Source organism: Hemiscyllium ocellatum, chromosome 49 (assembly GCF_020745735.1).
Source record: "Hemiscyllium ocellatum isolate sHemOce1 chromosome 49, sHemOce1.pat.X.cur, whole genome shotgun sequence".
Taxonomy (NCBI): domain Eukaryota; kingdom Metazoa; phylum Chordata; class Chondrichthyes; order Orectolobiformes; family Hemiscylliidae; genus Hemiscyllium; species Hemiscyllium ocellatum.
The window spans coordinates 3,166,188-3,187,412 of record NC_083449.1 but is presented as its reverse complement, the minus strand read 5'-3'; the positions used below and the strand labels follow the sequence as shown (position 1 = coordinate 3,187,412).

The 21,225-nt window shown below is 42.2% G+C and overlaps 3 protein-coding genes across 3 annotated transcripts in view; 2 read left to right on the top strand and 1 right to left on the bottom strand.

Annotated features, from left to right (window-relative positions):
• Positions 1-21,225, top strand: part of LOC132837378 (histone H4) — a 565,847-nt gene that overhangs the window by 461,855 nt on the left and 82,767 nt on the right. The window lies entirely within an intron of this gene.
• The window catches only part of LOC132837379 (uncharacterized), a 317,230-nt gene that overhangs the window by 269,691 nt on the left and 26,314 nt on the right, over positions 1-21,225 (top strand). Inside the window, exon 2 of the mRNA XM_060857047.1 lies at positions 6,459-6,480. Coding sequence (XP_060713030.1) covers positions 6,459-6,480 — 22 coding nt within the window. The remainder of the gene's footprint in view (positions 1-6,458; positions 6,481-21,225) is intronic.
• LOC132837399 (histone H2B 1/2-like) lies at positions 18,784-19,233 on the bottom strand. The gene has a single exon (XM_060857064.1). It carries the CDS (start codon positions 19,231-19,233, stop codon positions 18,784-18,786), a length of 450 nt encoding a protein of 149 aa, XP_060713047.1.

The following is a 21,225-nucleotide window of genomic DNA, read 5'->3' as shown; positions in this document are numbered from 1 at the left end:
CCCATCACCAAATCACCCTGCCTTTCATTTTGTTTTTAAAATGACAAAGCACTACCAGAACACTGTCTGATTTTTAATTTTCTTTTAACCCAGATGTGCTATTACACACAGCTTGCCAACCACCAAAATCTCTGAACCTACATTTTTTTTTTTAAATTTTCTCCCCTATTTTCTATCTGTGAGCCGCCACCAGTAAATAACCAATTTGCAATTGACCTGACCATAGAAACCATTAAAAGTGTGGAGGATGTAGGGAAAATGGCCAAACCAAAATGGACTTAGGGGGAGAATAAAGCATTGTATCCATTGCAGTGATCACCTCTCTCTCTAAAGGCATTGATAGCATTAGGAGACAGTAATTGCTCTCGCCACAGTGACAGCCAAGCATGGAAGTGGGCAGGGGGTTCATTTTATTAAAACATTATTTCTAACCAACCTTGTCAGAGTTGCTATTGAATACTTCTGGAGCACGTGGGTCTTGAACCCTGGTCTCTTGGTTCAGCGGAAGAGACAATACCTCTGCATCACAAGAGGCACTGGGTGGGGGTGGGGGGTGGGGTGGTGGTGATGCCTCATTTATCTTTCTCTCTTGTGCCTTTTTGGTTCAAAGCACTCTTTATTTTCTTTTCTTCCCCCAAATGTATGTAGTGGTTTTCTCTATTTGTAGCTATAGTGAGACAGTAGGAAAAGACACTGGTATGAATGGGCTTGACTATGTGTACGTTTTTCCATTACAAAGAAAACATCCGAGTGGCTAAGTATTTATTTTAAAAAAAACAATGGCCGTTAAGGGCAATGCTGACATTAAAAAAGTGAGAGAGAATAAGGAGAAAGGGAGGGAACTAAATCAGACTGAAGTTGAAGGAGGAAATAAAGCGCTTTATCCCTCACAGTGCCCAGCTCAGGCCAAAGGCACCAACAGCATTTGCAAACTGCATTAACATTAGCTGCTGCGTGGAGTTGATATGTTTGAATAGATATTGCTCTGTTCACATTTTGACTCCTTAATCAGTACGAGAGATATTCTCTGCAACATTATGAATTAATACCACGAAATCTATCTGCTACGCTGGAACTGTATAAAACGCCCGTTAGGTCACAAAGCAAGAATATTGTGTGCAGTTCTGGAATCTACATTCTCGGAGGACTGTGATAGCTTTGGGACAGGATACAGCTAAAGATTTACCAGGATGTTGCCATTTGAGCTGGGATGTTTTTAAAGATTGCACCACATATGGAAGCATTCTTTCTCCAACTCCGTTGCCAATCACCTCTTCAGTGCCTTATATCGCTCAGTTAGACCTCCTGTACAAGAGGGATGGGTTGCATTCAAGCTGGAGGGGGGACCAATATTCTGGCAGAGAGATTTGCTCGAGCCACTCGGGAGGATTTAATCTGGTCTGATAGGGACGTGGGATCCAAAGCATTGGGGAGATGAAAGAGAAGGTTGAGGTCACACTTGTTGCGTTTCCACCCTGAATTACAGATAATGATTATTTTATTTATATGCTGTTTAATTAATAATGAATATTTATAATAAATCGATTGTGTGAGCCTGAATCAATATTAATTGGCAGGATTTCTTCACACATTCTAAGTGACCTGGCATATTGATTCATGATTAAATAAAACATGACTGCATTAATTCATTTTTAATTACAGAATGGAAAGCTATATCACTGGCCGATGAGGTAACTAAAGAAGCTGCCCTGAATCCACAGGAAGCGGTGGTTTATTCCTTAATACCTACTGTCCCAGGTCTTCGGAAAGCTCCTATCTCTGGTCACTGCCAATCCCGGAAACTAAAGATTTGTTCTTTAAAAGGTATATACTGGGCTTGTCCTCCTCTTTGTCTTTCCTCAGGAAACAGGGTCTATTGGCACTGACTCCGCCCCTGGAATTCACTGTTCATCCGATTCGACCGGGAGATTGGGTCTTAGTAAAATCTTGGACAAACACTAAATTGCAGACGGACTGGGCAGGGCTGTACCAGGCTCTTTTGACTACCGAAACGGAGACAAGAACGGCAGAGAAAGGCTGGACTCACTACACTCGGATGAAAGGGCCAGTGGAATCTCCAGTTGAGGAAGAAGTCCGGACAGCCGAATCAACGCAAGAACTACTGAAACTCAGACTAAAGAGACTTTGAGTAACGGATTATACAGTGGGAACGCGAGGGCGGGATTATTTCTATGGGATTGTATATGAAGTCTTTCGGTGCTTCAACACGATTTTTAGAATGCTGGAGATGCTTAGGGTTATGATACAAGCTCTCTTAGTATTGGGATTTTGACAAACATTATTTTCATACGTGTTACTAACGGTTCCTGAGTCTGATAATCAGCAAGTAATAGATGCTGATGCATGAAGCTTAGTAAATTGTGGGGATGTAGATAATCAGAGACAGTACTGCAGCTCAGAGATACATCTTAAGTCCTTTAGGGATGGCCTTGGGGATATACTTGTTATATTCGTCTCTTCACAGTACACCAGGCCCCCTTCTGACCAGCTCTCGATTGTCCCGATAAAGAGCATAACACAATATACCTAACGAAAGAGAAAACCACAAAATAGAAACTGAGTACGGGGATGCAAATGCCTGGGTTGAATGGGTAAAGTATACTGTACAAAGTCTAAACAAGAGTAATTGCTATGCTACTGCCTCCGGTGGGCCAGTGGCCCAGGTAGTTCTCTTTCCACTTGGGTGGAAGCGAGGCAGGAATGGCATGAAATGTATGATAGCCCTGTACCAGGATGAGACTACATGGAATGATAGGAACTGTACCTCCCTATCTCTGATGTTCCCACCTTTGGAGAAGAAAAATGCAAAAGTCTGCCCCCCCCAACCCCTCCCCCCCCCCCCCCCCCCCACATTTTCCACCGCAGTTGGAAACCACACGTTGTGTGTGCGTAGACGAGGTACAAGTCGGTCTAGAGATTTGGGGCAGCTGAAATTATGTACAGAGATTAAAAATGTTACCGAAACGGAGAAGGGAGGGAACTACTCAGTCTAAAGGTTCCCCAAGTGGATCTGTGGTGGTACTGTGGAGGCAAAATGTTGAGACCCACCCTACCTCTGGATTGGAGAGGGATATGCGCAATTGTACAATTGACAATTCCATTTACCCTGGCATTTGAGAATGAAAAGATAGTAGAAAAAAAGGGAAGAAGTAAAAGGTCATTATTAGACACCTCTATTGATGGCAGGATTTATCTAGACTCCATAGGAGTCCAAGAGGGGGGTACCGGATGAGTTCAAGGCTTGCAACCAGATTGCAGCAGGCTTTGAGCCAGCTCTCTTCTGGTGGGTAACGATTAATAATAATGTAGATTGGATAAATTACATTTTCTATAATCAGCAGCAATTTATAAATTATACAAGAGATGCAGTTAAAGGAATAGCAGAACAGCTTGATGTGACAAGTAGCATGGCATGGGAAAACAGAATGACCCTTGATATGATTCTAGCAGAAAAAAGGTGTGTATGTGTGTTATGTTAGGAAGAAGCTGCTGTACCTTTATTCCTAATAACACTAATGGTTCAATCATTCAGGCCTTAAGGGGATTGACTATCTTAGCAGAAGAACTGGCTGAGAATTCAGGAGTAGACACATCTCTCACAGGATGACTTGAATCATGGTTTGGAAATGGAATGGGGTAGTGGTTTCCACCCTTACTTCCCTGATAGTAGTAGCCGGGGTATCGGTAGCCATTGGCTGTTGCATCATACTCTGTATACGAGGGCTCAACCAAAGACTGATTGAGACAGCTTTAATGAAACGGATGCCCCTAAAGAGCAATCGGAGAGAAGGGCTCTACCTGTTAAACAATGAAGGAATAAGTGACCTCAGGGAGATTTCCAAAATAAGTGAAATTTCGGGAAAGATGCTCGTCAATTTGGAAGCGACATATAAGAAAAATGCAGAAGATAACAAATGATAATTAAATAAAAAGGGGGAAATTGTGGGATATAGGTGTTACTTCTGTAATCATAATTACTTATGCAAGATAAATGAACTCACACCAGTGTATAATTGTTTCAGCCAAGAGCTGAGTTAACAAGAATGAAAACTATGTGAAGGACATATATAATTGCTTTTACATTAGCTAAAATGTGCACACAAGAATGAAATGTTCCTGCAAACAATGGTAGATGCTACAGACAAATAGATAAGATGCTATGAGGGGAGAGGGTTAAGTTAGATATGCCTGTACAAACAGTAGTTATAAGCATCTGTTTCCCGCTTTTGCAAAAACAAGAACAAATCACAATCAAGAGATCATAAGGCTCAGATTGCGCAAAGGATAAAAGGAAATGTTGCTTTGGCTAGCATGGAAACAGATGGCAGTGAAGAAGGATAAATAACAATAAGACTACAGAGGGATGTGCTCAAACTGCCTTGTGAGGTCAGAGATAAGCATTTTGTCAACAGACAAGGCCGGATACGTTCAGAGCTAAATAGGGTTTAGAGTAGTGACAGATATAAACAGGGGAGGAGCAATGGGAGGAGGGAAGAGAAACGAATTACATAAATATTGTGTACTCGTTAAACTTGGTGTGTGAGTGACTACCTTGTAAATAGTAGACATCACACCCCTCTTGCAAGAGCGTAATAAACAATACTACTGTTTCAGATCTTGTCTCGGACTGAAATTATTGAATTGAGTGAGCTTTGTTTCTCACAGTACAGAAGGGAATGACAGCAATTAAAAAGCAAAGGCAGTGCTGATTATCCTAATACTAGACAGAACAGACACGGGCATAACAGAAAGCAAGGGAAATCTGGGTTAAACTGCATTTATTTCAAGGTAGGAAGCCTGATAGATAAGGCAACTGAACTGAGGGCATGGATTGTTACATGGGACTGTGAGATTACAGCTATTACAGAAACATGGCTGAGAGAGGGACAGGACTTATAGCTCAATTTTCCAGGGAACAGATATTACAGGAAGGATAGAAGGCGAGGCAAGAGAGGATGGATTTCATTCTTGATTACGGAGAACATTGCAGCAGTCCTGAGAAAGAACATTCTTGAGGGATGATTCGCTGAGTAGAACTGAGAAATAAAAAGGGCAAGATCACTTTAATGCCATCTACAATAGGCCTCTCCCAATAGACAGTGGGTAATTGAGGAGCAAATATGTAAGGAGATCATAGATAGCTGCAAGGATAATAGAATGGTAATAATAGGAGAGTTTCACTTTCCTAACATCGACCTGGGCTGCTATGGTGTTGAGGGCTTGTTTGGAGAGAAATGTGAATGTGCTCAGGAATAATTTCTCATGCAGTTTGTATATGGCCCGATTAGAGAAGGCGCAAATCTTGACCTCCTCTTGAGAAATAACGCAGAGCAAGTCTTAGAAGTGTTAGTAAGTGAGCACTTTGTGAATGGTGACAATAATTCTATTACTTTTGACAGCTATGGAAGAGAAAAGGTGCACAATTTAAATTTCTCAACTGGAGCAAGGTCAATTTTGATCGACTTTGACAGGAACTTTCATGAGTTGATTCAGGGAAGCTGGTTGCAGGCAAAGGGACATCTGATAAATGAGATGCTCTCAAAAGTGAGTTCAGGGCCAGCACGTTCCAGTCAGAAGTAGGGAACCCTGGACGACTAGAGATATAGAGGCCCTGGTCTTGGAAAGGAAGGAGGCAAATGACATGTATAGGTAGCTGTCATCCAGTGAATTCCTTGAGGATTATACAGGGTGTCACAGTGTACTTAATAGAAAAGTCGGCAGTATATAAAGGGTACATGAGATGGCATTGGCAGATAAGGTTAAGGAGAATTCAAAGTACATGAAAGACAAAAGAGTAAATGAGGGGAGAAGAGGGCCTCTTCAAAACCAACAATGTCTTGACGTGAGAAAAACAAGAGATGGGTGAGGTTCTAAATGAAAATGTAGAATCTATGTCAGGACAATTGCTTATTGTTTTTCATCTGCCCCAATGTCATTTTGTTGATATACTGGGCCCAGTCTTTGGAAGGATCTCACAAGTCATGCTTTCCTAATAACAGCATGATGCCACAAATTCAAAGACAGCTCTTGCAAATGAATCACTTCAACAGTGCATTTTTCTCTTTTCACCACTGAAATAGTTACACATGCATAGTACATGAAACTGACCCAGCTAAACTGAACCACCGCCAAATGTGAACAGAAGCTCTGATATTTCTACTTATATTTGTCAGTCAGGACTCCCAGATTGGACTAGATCATCATCCCCAATCAGGGAACTCAGATTCTATGAGGTCCACCTGGCTGACCTCGTTCTAATCATTATAGGAGGAGGCTACGCAAAGAGAGGAAGGAGAATCTCGGTTGATAAGCAGGCTCAGATTTTGAAACAGATGTCTCAAAACTATTAATTCCAATTTAAAAAAAACATTCAGGTTAAAAAGCAGAACTCAACAAGAAAGCAGAATCATCCATGGTTGGGAAAGGTGGTCAATGAGTGCTGTCCAACTCAAAACAAAGGTCAATCAGAGATTTGGACATCCTTCAGGAATACACAGACGGTGCTCAAAACAGAGAAAATTTATGGTGAAAGCAAAAATATACAAAAAATGAGCTTCTGTGGATATGTAAAAAGAAAAGTGAGTTGCAATCTATTGGACATGCTCTAAGGCCTACAAAATTTTGGAAGATGATCATTAAACCAAGCCAAGTTGCAGTTAAAAAGGGATGCTCGTATCTTAAAACTATTCAGGGAGCTATGTCCCTGGTCCCTGATGGATCTATTCCAGAATATTGAGGCAGGTAAGTGAGCAAATTGCTGGAGCATTGACAGACATCTTAGTATCTGCTTTGGCCACAGGTAAGGTCCCAGAGAACTGGAAAATAGCCAATGTTACCTTATTGTTTAAGAAGGCTATCAGGGATAATCCAGGAAATTATAGGCCTGCGCGTCCCATGCTGACGGTAGGAAATTTATTGGAAATAATTCTCCAGGACAAGATCTATATGCATTTAGAAGCATATTGACTTATTTGCGATCGATACCATAGTCATGCCTCACTAACTTGATTGAGTTTTTGAGAAGGAGAGAAAGATGATTGATGAGGGAGAAGTTGATATTGTGTACTTGGACTTCAGTAAAGCCTTTGACAAGATCTTTCATGACAGACTGGTTAAAAAGGTAATGTTACTTGGTATCAAATGTGAGATGGCAAGACGCATACAGAACTGGCTTAGACATAGGAAACAGAAGGTAGTGGTGGAAGGATGCTTTTCGGACTGGACGTTTGTGACTAATGGTGTTCCATAGGGATCAGTGCTGGGACCTCTGCTGTTCGTGATCTACATAAATGAGTTGGAGGAAAACGTGGCAGTTCTAATTAATAACTTTGCAGATGGTACAGAGTTTGTTGGAGTTACGGATATTGAGGAAGATTGTCAGAGGATACAGCAGGATATAGATCAGTTGAAAGCATGGGAAGAAAACTGAAAAATGGAGGATCCAGACAAATGTGGGTTGATGCATTTTGGAATGTTATGTAGAGGTGGAAAATATACAATGAATGGCTGAACCCTCAGGAGTATTGAAATGTAAAGGGATCTGGGTGTGCAGGTCAACAGATCACTGAAGGTGGCAGTGCAGGTAGATAGTGTGACTGGACCGGCTGCCCAAAATAATTCATTTATGATGAACTTTAATATAGTGGCCATAAATTGAAGTATGCTGGGAAATGGAACCCAGCCTTAACTAAAGCGACTGTCTCAATCCACATGCTGCATAATTCAGACAGTCCGCAGCTGCCCACAGACAGTTTGCAAACAAACCTGACAGCTGCAGGCCCTGTAGTAAACAGCTGGAGTTGGGACACTGAATGGGTCAATGGAATGTCACCCCAGGACAATCAGGAGCATCGAGTCATTCGCTAGACATGGAGGCACACAGCACCCTTATATGGAGGGAGCTGTGTGCACCCAGCACTTATTAAAATGGACAACTAAGGGCCACACTATCATGAATGTGCCAACACCTTGTTGGGTCTGATCAAAAAGGTAATCAAACCTAATCAATCCATTGGCAGATCCTCAAGACCCACCCCAAAGGGGCGTGACGATTCAGAAGGGTGAGAATTGCCACAGAACCCCACTCATCATGGAAACTCGAGAATCACCACTGAAAGAGAGGACACATTCAAGACCATTGGAAGAATAGGACGACATCACCATGTGGAGCCTGGCCAAGTTCTAGTGTGGTGGTATATGATCATACAAAGTTAAGTAAAGTTTAAGATAGTTTCTCGTGTGTATCATTAGTTTCTGGTATACTTCATTTTTCCAATATTAATGATGCCAAATAAACGAGTATTATTGTGCATCATTATTAAGGTTCACCTCACAGTTCTTTTGCTGATTTTAAGAATTTAAACATATGTGTGGCAGGTGCAATAATATGCTAGCGAAAAAGACCTACGGCATGCTTGCCTTCATTGGGAGGGGCATTGAGGATAGGGATAGGCAGCTCCATACAACTTTGATTAGGTCACCTTTGGAATATTGTATACAGTTCTGATCACCACACTATCAGAAGGATGTGAATGGTTTGGACAGGATGCAGAAAAGGTTTACCAGGATGTTTCCTGCTATGGGGGATTTTAGCTATGAAGAAAGGTTGGATAGACTGGTTTCATTTTCACTGGAAGGCAGGTAGATGAGGGACGAGCTGAAAATGTGTTGCTGGTTAAAGCGCAGCAGGTCAGGCAGCATCCAAGGAACAGGAAATTCAACGTTTCGGGCATAAGCCCTTCATCAGGAATCTTGTTCCTTGGATGCTGCCTGACCTGCTGCGCTTTAAACAGCAACACGTTTTCAGCTCTGATCTCCAGCATCTGCAGACCTCACTTTTTACTACTAGATGAGGGACGACCTGATCGATATTTATAAGATTGTGAATGACATGGATAGAGTGGAAGGTATGAGGCTTTTTCCCTGGGTGGAGGGTTCAATTGCTAGGAGACAGGTACTGGGGAAGGGTGGGTAGGGAAGTCTAAAAGAGTTTTGCGAGGCAGGCTTTTCACACATAGGATAGTGAGTGCCTGGAATCCATTGCCAGAGGTGGTGGTGGAAGCTGACAAAATAACTGCATTCAAGAAACACCTGGACAAATGCATGCACAGGAAGGAGCAGAGGGACACAGACTAATACACAAGAGCAAAATGTGTTGGCAGAGTTTTGGAGGTTTGAAAGGTTTGAAAGGCCTGTTCCTATGCTGTGCTGTCCTTTGTTCTTAATGCAAGTAATGTTTCCAGGGTACCTTCGTTCACTACTCTGGGGTGTAGATGATCAGGTATCATTGATTTTCTACCTTTAACGTTATTTACCCCAGCACCATTTCCGTTCTAATCCTGATTTCATTCACTTTTACTCTCTCACTCAACCCCTAGTTCTCTAACATTTCAGCCACTTCCTTGAGTCCTCGTTTGTGAAGACAGAAGTAAAATATGAGTTGTACTCTTCTGTCACTTCTTTGTTCTCCAACATAATTTCACTTGGATTCTTGCTGCTCTAGATCTGCATTTATCTTTATAAACTTGTTGTTCTCACATATTTATATTTTTATTTATTACAGCCAATTTCTATGTTCACTACAAATTTACTCTCCTGCACTATTTTCTACTCTCGAGCATTTATTTTCCTTTTTTTTTTGCAGATTTCTAAAATGCTCCGAATCCTGAGGATGTTTCCTTTTCTCAAGCAATTTTACATCTCTGCTCTTTGGTTCTGTACTTTCAATCACCAATTTTGAAACTCATAGCAGAGCCACCTTTCCTCTTTTTTTTAACTTGCATCAGACAGGAATGAGTAATTCACAGGATGCTATCTTTAAACATGAACCCTTTTTATGGATTTGAGAACAGGAGGAGTGAAGTCTTGTTCCAAACACACTGGACTTTGCTGAGGCTGTATATGGAGGACTGTGTGAACTTTGGGTCTCCTTATCTCAGAAAGATGGTATATCCAAGTTGAACCCTACCCACCATCAAACACTTTAATAAAGCTCCACAATCCATCCTTGCAAATTTGTGTCTCTTATACTCATAGTTTCCTTTATTTAGATTCAAGGTGCCAGCTTCTAGTTCAACAACTTGGCCCTTCAACTTGATGAAGAATGCTGTCATATTATGATTACTCTTCCCCAAGGGAACTGCACATAACGAACTTATTAATCCATCATTTCTCATTGCAAAGTATCCCATCTAGAACACCTTGTTGGCTGGTTGGTTCTTCAAGGTTTGGTCTAAAGAACCATCTTTTCCTCAATCACACACACAAACTTCAAGAAGGTGGCTCACTACCACCTTCTCAAGGACTACTAGGGATGGACAGCAGATACTGGCCAGCCAGCAATACTCACAACTTAGACATGAATAAATGACAAACACACACATGCTCATGGAAATAGTCTACCACATTGTTTTGTCCAGTCCAAATGCAAATTAAAGTCACCCAGGATTATAGAGGCACTGTTATGGTAGAGATCTTTGATGCATTGCTCATTGCCAGAATATGCTTGTTGGAAGGCTAATGGAATATTAACCTTTATTACAAGAGGATTTAAGCACAGGAGCAGTGAAGTCTTGTTTCAAACACACTCGTCTATGGACCTGCAGGACTGTGTGCAGTTTGGGTCTCCTTATCTCCAGAATGAGGTCATTTCCGTGCGGAGAGAGGGCTATGAAGATTCACCAGACTTGTGCATGGGACGGGGACAATATTCTATGAAGAGAGGGTCGGCAAACTGGGCCTGTGCTATTGAGGTTTTGGATGAATGAGCGATGATATCATTGAAAACACAGTAACACAACCCTTAAACGGAGGGACATAGTAGATACGGGTTTAATGTTTGCGGTTTGGGGGCAACTAGAGCCAGGCAGGATTTTGAAAAAAGTGGTACTTTGGTCCGAGATGAAAATTTGTTTGTTTTGCGCAGTGGATTGTAATCCTTCAGAATTCTGTACCTTCAGGGGCTTGGATCATTCCATCACTGTGTATGTTTAAGGTCGAGGCTGAGAGATTTCTGACTTCCAATATTGATTTCGCACATAACACTTCAATATTCTCCCTATTTGAGAATAGGGTGTGTAAATTGAATTGAAGTGCTCAGTCAGCCTTGATCATACTCAATGGGATGGCAGATTCAAAGGGTTGAATCGCCCACTCGTGTTCTAACCTTCCTCTCTTGCGAAAGCAGCACTTTCTGTTTCTTTTCTCTCAGAATTATACTAAACTATTTTCCTTTCCTAATTATGAAACGATGCTTGGAAACGCACAATTTAAAGACATGTTGGCTCAAAGACTTGTTCTCTGAATGAATGCTGTGGTTATGAAAATGTACTGTGTGAAATTAGACGCCAGCTGTCCTTGGTCTCAAGGAGGAACTGAAGATTCGAAATAACTGAGTCAAGCTTTATTGAAGCAAGTATTTTCAGTAAGGATATCTGACAAAAATGTATTTCTGTAAATGACAGCTTCAAAACAATGTAATTTAACTCCTGGCCTGGAAAAGCAGCATTAACATCTCTTTCATTTCATGTACACTCCAGGTAAGTTGGAGTCTCAGTGAAGAAATTATGTATGTGAGGGTAGATTTGATAGGATCGATGGATAGTTTGGACAATAGTAATCAGATAGATAGACAGACAGATAAAATGTTTCATGATAAAATGTTGAGTATTACGTTTATTTTAGGATTAAAGTGTGTTGCAGAAAAGACACGTTGTTTAATAGATTGCCACAAAGGAGTGCACATCCATCAAAACTGCACCATTTCATTAACACTGTCACTGCTGAGCCCTGATTTAATGTAAATGATCACCCCTCACATATCATCCCATTGGGAAGGATTTGTTGCCAAACATAATGCTAAGAATGGAGTTACACTCAGTCAGATTTAAAAGTAAAAAAGGTTCAAATCACAAACAATAAATCTTAAACTGTGTGAGAAAAATGCACTAATTAGACAGCGACTCTAATGAAAGACTGGTCAAGTAAAGCACTGAAATGCTACACCATCGGACAATGTGTCTTAATGAACTTGTGCCAGAATTCAGACATTTAATAAATCATTTGGTGAGTTACTTACTGTGTTGATGGAATGGGAGAATCCAGCTGATGTTCGCACATTACACTTCACCACAAGAAGGGATAGGTGTCAATTATTTCCAGAAAAGAAACAGTCCTGAAGCTAGCAGCCTCTCCAACAGAGTGAGTGAATTGCATTGAGAAACTCTGTAAGAATCTGCACACTACTTCCTTATTTCGACATTTCTCTCTTTTTAAAAATCTTTTGAAGGACTTGCACTGCAGTCAGTGGAGTGCTTTTTTTTCGCAAGATGCGTGAAAGCAATGTTGCAATTGCTTGGTTCAATGGAAAGAAGAGAAAATGTGCAAGGAAATAAAACTGTATTGGTATTTCAGATGCTGGGTATCAGTGTAATCTTGGAATTGCATCTCACTGCGCAGTGTGCAATAGGCAGAACTGTGACTGGAAATTTGTTTTTTTTTACAAAAGAGCGAGGGCACAGTGCAATATTCCATATGTGTTACCCCGACAGAGGGAATGTCTCACTGGAGGCAACAGCTCAACATTCATGGGATACAGGCAATTATGTGATTGCCCTGTCCTCTTCAGCAGAGAGAAAATAGATTAAAGTGCACCAGTACAAGCTCCACACTTTGAGTACTGGCACCAGCATGGCTGTCTTCGACATCGGTGCGTTCAGTGCAGGACTCGAGGAGGCAGCATTGGTATTGGCTTTCAACAGCAAGGAGCCTCTGCAGTCGATGGAGAAGGCAGCATCTGTGATTGGCATCAGATAGCTGCAGCAATGCGTTAGGCCTGAATCCATACACCGGGTAGATCTGAAGGAACAGCAGTTCTTTCAGCGGTGGGGTGGGTGATCTAGTGTGGGCCAGCCTGGAATAGTCTGTGTGGACAAAGTATGGCAAAGAGGAGGCGATTGGACCCTTGTAGCATGTGCAATTCCAGAGTGGCTAAACACTTTTGAAAGACTGGAATGTTACCCTGTTCTTATGATTCTGTACCTAGTTACTTGTACCTAAGATGGTGCCTTGAGTACACGTGACAACAAAGTCTAAGCATGAGAAAGGGCGATGTTAAATCAGATTTGGGTGTCCCCTATATGCCAGTCGTTGGAAGTGAGTGTGCAGACTGAGTTATACAACACAGAAACAGACCCTTTGATCCAACTCATCCACGCTGACCAAATATCCGAAACTGATCCAGTTCCATTGACTAGTATTTGGCCCATATCCCTTGAAATCCTTTCTGTTCATGTACCCATGCAGAAGCCTTTTAAATGTCATAATTTTAACCATTTCCACCACTTCCTCGGGCAGCTCATTCCATACAGTCACTATGCACTGCCTGAAAAAATTGCCCTTTAGGTCATTTTAAATTTTTCCCCTCCAGTCTTAAACTGTTGCCCTCTAATTTCAGACTCCCCTTTTCCAAGAAAAAAAGACTTTGGCTGTTAACCCTATCCATATCCCTCGTGATTTTACAAAGATCTATGAAGGGATATGTATCCTGTAAGTGAAGACAGTTTTAGTATGGAATGACAAAAGGTGTTGGCACAGGCTTGGAGGGTCGAAGGACCTGTTCCTGTTCCTTGTTGCCTCTCAGCCTCTGATACTCCAAGCGAAAAAGCTCCACTCTATTCATCTCCTCCTATAGCTCGAACTCTTCAACCCTGCCAGCTTTTTCTGAAGCCTTTCATGTTTAACAACATCCTCCCCAGAGGAGGGAGATCAGAATTGTAAGCAATATTCTAAACGTAGCCTCACCAATAACTTTACAGCCACAATGTGACACCCAGTATTCTGACCGAAGAAAGCAAGTCTGCCAAACACCTTCTTTACCACCTTGTCAATGTACAACTCCACTTTCAAGGAAGGATGCACCTATACCCCTAGGTCTCTTTGTTCAGGAACACTCTCCAGAAGCCTACACTAACTGGATAAATTCCACCCAGGTCTCGATGCAGGAGACAGCAAAGAAACTGTGTATTGGCCTTCATGCTGAGAGGATTAGAGTACATGAGCAGGGAAGTCTTGCTGCAGTTGTACAGTACATTGCAGAGGCCATGGTTGGAAGATTGAGTACAGTCTTTGCCTCCTTACCTGAGGAAGGATTAGATTAGATTCCCCACAGTGTGGAAACAGGCTGTTCGGCCAAACAAGTCCACACCAACCCTCCGAAGAGTAACCCACCCAGACCCATTTCCCTCTAACTAGAGCACCTAACACTACGGGTAATTTTAGCATGGCCAATTCACCTGACCTGCACATCCTTGGACTATGGGCGGAAACCAGAGGAAACCCACACAGACATGGGGAGAATGTGCAAACTCCACACAGACAATTGCACAAGGCTGGAATCGAACCTGGCACGCTGAGGCAGTAGTGTTAACCACTAAGCCACCATGCCACCCATAAGCAGACAGTCGCTTGAGGCGGGAATTGAAACCAGGTCCCTAGTGTTCTGTGGCAGTAGTGCTAATGACTGAGCCACTGTGCTAAGAATGTTCTTGCTCTAGTGGGCACGCAGCAAAAATTTACTAGATTGATTCCTGAAATGGCAGGACTGATATACAAAAGGAATCAAGTCAGCTCGGATTATATTTGTTGGAGTTTAGATGAATGAGAAGTTGCAGCACATTGTATAGCACTGCTGCCTCAAAGTGCCAGTGATCGGATTCGATTCTAGCCCCGGACAATATCTGTTTGGAGTTTGCATATTCCCCCATATTTGCGTGGGTTTCTCCCACAATCCAAAGCTGTGCAGGTTAGGTGAATTGGCTATGCTAAATTACCCATGGTGTTCAGGGATGTGTATGTTAGGTGCACAAAGTTAAAAATCACGCACCAGGTTATGGTACAACAGATTTATTTGGAAGCACTAGCTTTCGCTGCGTTGCTCCTTAGCAGGTAGTGGTGAATCAGGATCATAAGACACAAAATTGATAGCAAACGACGACAGTGTCACACAGTAATAAATTAAATAAATCTGGATTCAGTCTTTCATCTATCGAATGGGTTGCAAGTTTCAATTCATTAATACGCAAATCCGAGAACTTCTTTTAAGTCACCTTCTCAAGGTAACTTAATGTTTTAATTCAAAAAGTGGCATTTCAGCTCAGATGATAGTCCGTTTGTATCCCAATCCTGAGCCAGGTTGGTTCTATTTCCAAAGTGGAATTTACAAAATATTACATGTATTGACTGTCTGCATTGAACCGAAACTTGCACACATTCTAAAAAATGGAAGACTTAATAATTCAGTTTGCTCAATATATCACTGCATGACCCTGTAATCTTCTGCTATAAATTCAGTGTCTTATAACGTTGTACTCCACAACCACCTGATGAAGGAGCAGCATTCCAAAAGCTAGTGCTTAAAAATAAAGCTGTTGGATCATAACCTGGTGATATGTTATCTTTAAAATTGTTGGCCCCAGTGGCTCCTCCAAATTCTTGGTTAGGTGCATTAGTCAGGAGGAAATAAAGTGTAGGGGAATAGGTCTGGGTCGGTTACTATTCGGAGGGTCGGTGTGGACTTGTTTAGCAAAAGGGCCTGTTTCTACATTATAGGGATCCTATTTTAAAAACATTCGAACAGGACTTCGGAAGCAGGAAAGATGTTCCCAATGACCGACGGGATTCCACAAACATGAGTTACAGCTTTAGGACAAGGAATAAACCTTTCAGAACTGAAGAGAAATGTCTTCACCCAGTGAAGAGCCTGTGGGATTTACTCCCACAGAAAGTAGCTGAGGCCAAACCATTGTGTTTTCAAGAAGGGGGGGTAGATATCAGTTTTGTGGTTGAAAGGACCAAAGGATGCGGATTGGGGTGTATACAGAATTCGGGAATTGAGCTCAATGATCAGCCACAATCCTATTGAATGGCGAAGCTGTCTCGAGGGGGCCAAATGGCCTACTCCTGCCCCTACCTTCTGTGTTGCTGTGATTTTTCTTTATAAATACTTTTCTTTATAAATATAGCCAGGTATTAACACCTCTGATTTCCTTTAGCAAAAATGTCTTAGTGTTTCCAAATAAATTTCACACATCCTCAAAGACAATCCTCATGTAGTGTTGAGGGCAATTCTGAAGAAGTATAGTATTTATCCTGCAGGAGAGGAGAGTGCTGATTGCTTACGAAATGGATTATAGTTGGAAAAGGTGTTGCAATTGAGAATACAGCCACTGATGCAGATTGACTTCAAATAGCAAATATTGTTTCAGTTTTCCACAACATTAATTGGTCAGGGTGTTGTTCTAGTAAAGTGCAGAGCACACAGCCTCGGGATAAAATAATGCATTTAAGTATGAGATGAGGAGGAATTTCCTCCCTCAGGGATTGTGAGTCTTTGTAACTCATTGCCACAGGCAGCTGTGGGGACCAGAGTCCTTGTGTATGTTGAAGGCTGAGACAGTTTGTGAAATCAAGGGAAAGGACAGGAAAGTGGACATCAGGAATGTCAGATCAGCCATGATTCTACTGAATCGGAGCAGGCCCAAGGGGCCAAATTGGATTAGATTAAATTACTTGCAGAGGGGAAGCAGGCCCTTCAGCCTAAGAAGTCCATACCTACCCTCTGAAGAGCAACCCGCCCAGACCCATTCCCCTACATTTACCACTTCACCTAACATCAAGGGCAATTTAGCATGGTCAATTCACCTAACCTGCACATGTTTGGACAGTGGGAGGAAACCGGAGCACCGAGAGGAAACCCACACAGTCACAAGGAGAATGTGCAAACTCCACACAGACAGTTTCCCGAGGTGGGAATTGAACCTGGTTCTCTGGCGCTGTGAGGCACCAGTGCTAACCACTGAGTCACCATGCCACCCAAATGGCCTACACTTCTTCCCATTGCCTATGGGCTTAGGAACTACCAAATTAGTCCCAGCCATTTTGTTTCTTTGTGAAAGCCACATTGCATGACCAAAATCTCCTTTTTGTCTCCAGGGAACTAGGCCCTGGGTAGTGCATGCACAAAGTTTTGATTGTTATACATATAGGAATGCTACATTGTGGCAAGCTGTGTCTGAAATTCTGGCCTAGCAATGGACTAGCTGGTGTTTGAGTATATTGGAAACGGTCAGTAACAGTGAATAAAAATCACTCAGCAGTTACTGAGGAACCTCATCTTGTTCATTCATCTCCCCTACAGAGTCACCCAGCAGCAATCTTCATCTGATCAAGTCTTCTTAGTGATATGAACCTCCTCAGTCATTTTCTCCTGCATGGCCCCAACTTCCCAGGCCTGCAGACAGCACTAGGGACAATGCAGCCCCTTCACTTGCTCAGACTATCAGAGATCCAGATTACACACAATATTGTTTCCTGTGACTCTAGTTCCACTGTCACATGGATGACACTTAACAGCCCTCAGAAAGAAAAAAAACACTGCTGTTCACCAGGACATAAAGATTTTTAAAAAATGATTCTACGGAGTGATGCGCCATTGGACGGTCAGTGCTGAGATTGCGCCACGCTATCGTAGTGTCAGTGCTGAGGGAGCGCCGCACTGTCCAAGGGTCAGTACAAGGTAAGTAGATAGTGTTACTGGGTTGTGGAGTCAATTATGAATGTTCCAAATGTTTAGCCAGTCTTCAGCTGTAACTCACTGACTGGAGGATTGATACAGGAAGTCAAACTGTCGCAGCAGATCAGATAACCATGAGGCAGCAATAATCAAGGATAGAATGTCAGTACCAAAAAGTTGATAGGCTCCTGGTAGCTCATTGGTATTCAATGTAGCTTTTCAATGCAAGGTTTACACACTGATATCTGACTGGCTGTTTGAGGATAAAACAAATTTTCAAAGTACACCATCGGCGTTTTGAATATATACCTGAATCTCCATTACTTACCATTATTATGAGGTTCTGTCTGCACTCTTGGGTGGTTGTAAAAGATCCCACTGCCACTATCAGGGCAAAAGTGGGTGGAGTCAGGGACTTCTCCCAGGGCCCTGTAACAAGGACCTTCCCTTAGCCATCACTGCGATACGCACACATCCAGTCCGCAGCATTGTCACCTTCTGACTTGTGGGATCTTGTTGTGCGCTAATTGAGCAGTTGTTCCCACGCGACGATCTTCCAATAAAGTTGCAGTGGAGTGGAAAAGGCTTTGGAACATTCGGAATTCCTGATACCCGCACAGTAAAAGGTTTGATCGGGGACGAAGCTCCTCCGTGATGGGACCCTGGCTCCAAGGGAAAGTAAACTGCCCCCTGTTGGATGGATGGTCAGTTTGAGACTGTTCAGAGATGGGTTCATTCTCAAAGCGCTCAGTTCAAAGGCACTGATGAAGAGTTGGAAGAAGGGTCACTGGACCTGAAACATTCACACTGTTTCGCTCTCCACAGGTGCTGCCAGACCTGCCGTGTTTCTCTAGCAGTTTGTGGTTTTGCCTGGGTCCGATTTCCAGCATCCCCATTCTTTGTTTTATTTTATCGAAGGAGAGCTTCTTGCTTTCTGGACTGCCTCAGGCAAGAGCTGTACTCGGCCCGGGTGGAGGCTCAGTCTTCATCAGTTCACTAACAATGTGGAACTGTGTAAATCCGGTGGATTTTAACCTAAGTATTCTAAAATCTTGACATAATATGTAAGAACACATCCGAGAATAAGGCACACATCGGGTCAGCGATCACTCAGTAATTTATAGAACATTTACAAAACACAAATACCATAGACATTAATTGTACATACTCAAAAACATAATAGTTCAGCCGTTTCAGGAAAATTCTGGGTGGCTCTTATAAGTGTCTTTGGGTTGTGGATGTGTGTGTTTCAGTGCAGTCCTCCACTTGGAGCTGGTGTACTTGGTCACCGCCTTTGTTCCCTCCGACACGGCGTGCTTGGCCAGCTCCCCGGGCAGCAGCCGCCGCACGGCGGTCTGGATCTCCCGGGAGCTGATGGTGCTGCGCTTGTTGTAATGGGCCAGGCGGGAAGCCTCCCCCGCGATCCGCTCGAAAATATCGTTGACGAATGAGTTTATGATGCTCATGGCCTTGGAGGAGATGCCGGTGTCAGGGTGAACCTGCTTCAGCACTTTATAGATGTAGATGGAGTAACTTTCTCTCCTGGTCCTTTTCCTCTTCTTGCCGCCCTTCGTTGGCGTCTTCTTGATAATTTTCTTCGCGCCCTTCTTGGAGGTTTGCTGTGCTTTCTTCTCCTCAGCCATCGTGCCACATACTTACAGAAACAGAATAAGGGAAAGCGGGCTAGGAGCTCGCTCTTTCTCGACTGACGGTGGCAGCCATGAAGGATGGGGGGAAAGAACAGTTCCTGATTGGGTAGTTTATGCAACAGTCAGATATTTTTGTTTAATATCTCTGACGGGCCAGTGTGGGATTCAGTATCTGCAACGACATGTGAAGTAGCAGTGGATTCTGACCCTCTCATTCTGACTGAGGGAGATTTGTTTTTTAATCTGTGACACAGAAAGTGACTGTGGTGTTGGCTCTCTATCTTTTGCTCGTTGTTACGATGATGTGGGAGTGCAGGGTGTGTTTCTAGCCCAGCACGTCCTCTGTATCAGCTGTAATTAACAGAGCTTGTCACTTTATACCTGACCAGTTCTGCTGTGCAAGTATGAGAATTATATAAGCAACCGTCCCTGTCAGTTTGTGCAATATAAATGTCATTCTTTCCCTGTCAGTTTCCGCAAGGTGAATGTGAGTGTTATTATCAATGTATACATGTAAGATTCTGCCTTGTTCTTATTAAATTGTACTTGTTAGAAACGTTTCTCTGCATATATGGGACTGTATCTGTCAGTTTCTGCATTGTGAATATGTGAGCACAGGTTTGAATCAATGCTGATCAGCCTCTGCCAAGGCAATGTGTAAATGCAGTTATCAAAATGTACCTGTCCGATTCTAATGTGTGAAACTGAGTGTAGTTATCAATCTGTTCCTGTGAGTTGATGCTATGTGAAAGTGTGGCTGCTGTTATTAATCTGTTCCTGTCAGTTCCTGTTATGTGACTGTGAGAGTGTAATTAGCAACCTATCTCTGTCAGTGTCACCTCTGTGTATCTGAGAACATAGTTATTAATCTGTACTTATCAGTTTTTACGATGTGAATGTCAGTGTAATTACAAACTAGGACCCTGCAGTTTGAGCTATGAGAATGTGTGGGTTGTTATCAGTCTCTACTTGGCAGTTTCTGCTATTTCAATATGTGAGTTTAGTTGTCAACCTGGACCCAGACTCTGGCTTACGAATACATAAATATCGCTATCCATCTGTATCTGACAGTTTCTGCTTGGTGAATATGACAGTGTATTTATCAATCCTTCCTCATCAGTATTTGTGCTGTAAATATGTGAATGAGATTGTCAATTTGTAAACCTGTCAATTTCTGCTCTGTGAATATTGAAATATAATTATTAATCTCTATCTGTCAGATTCTGCTCTGTGAATATGTGAGTACAGTCATAAATCTGACTGTTTCTGTCATGTAAATGTTTGAGTATAGTTATCCATCTATACATGTTAGTTTCTGCAGTGTGAATGTGTGAGGGTGAACTGGTCAGTTTCTGCTAGCTGAATGTGAATACACTTTTCAATATATACTTGTGATATTCTGTCATGTGATTATGTGTGTAACTATCAAACTGTAACTGTCAGGTTTTGCAATCTGAACGTGTGAGTGTTGTTATCAATCTGTTCCTACCAGTTTCTGATCTTGTGAACCTGAGTGTAGTTATTCATCTGTAACTCTCTTTTTCGCTTCAGTGAATATGAGAGTGTGGTTATCAATCGGTCTTTGCGAAGTGAACATCCCAATATAGATATCAATATTGATATGTCAGTTTCTGCTATGTGAATGTGCATGTGTATTTCCCAATCTATCACAGTTGGTTTTGGTTCTCTGTTTATGATATTAACACGTGACCATAGCTTTCTCACTTGGTAATGCCTGAATGCCTTTCGCAATATGTATGGCAGTTTCTGTAAATTTGAATGTGTAGGTAAAGTTATCAATTTATGACTTGTCAGTTTATGCTCGGTGAATATGAGAGTTTCATTGCCATCTTTACCTGTCAGTTTGTTTTAAGTGAATGAATGTGAGTATTTGTCGACCTGTTCCTGTAAGTTTGTGCTGTGAATGCATCAGTGTAGTTATCAGTCTGCATCAGTGAATGAGAGAGTGTAGTTACCAATATATAC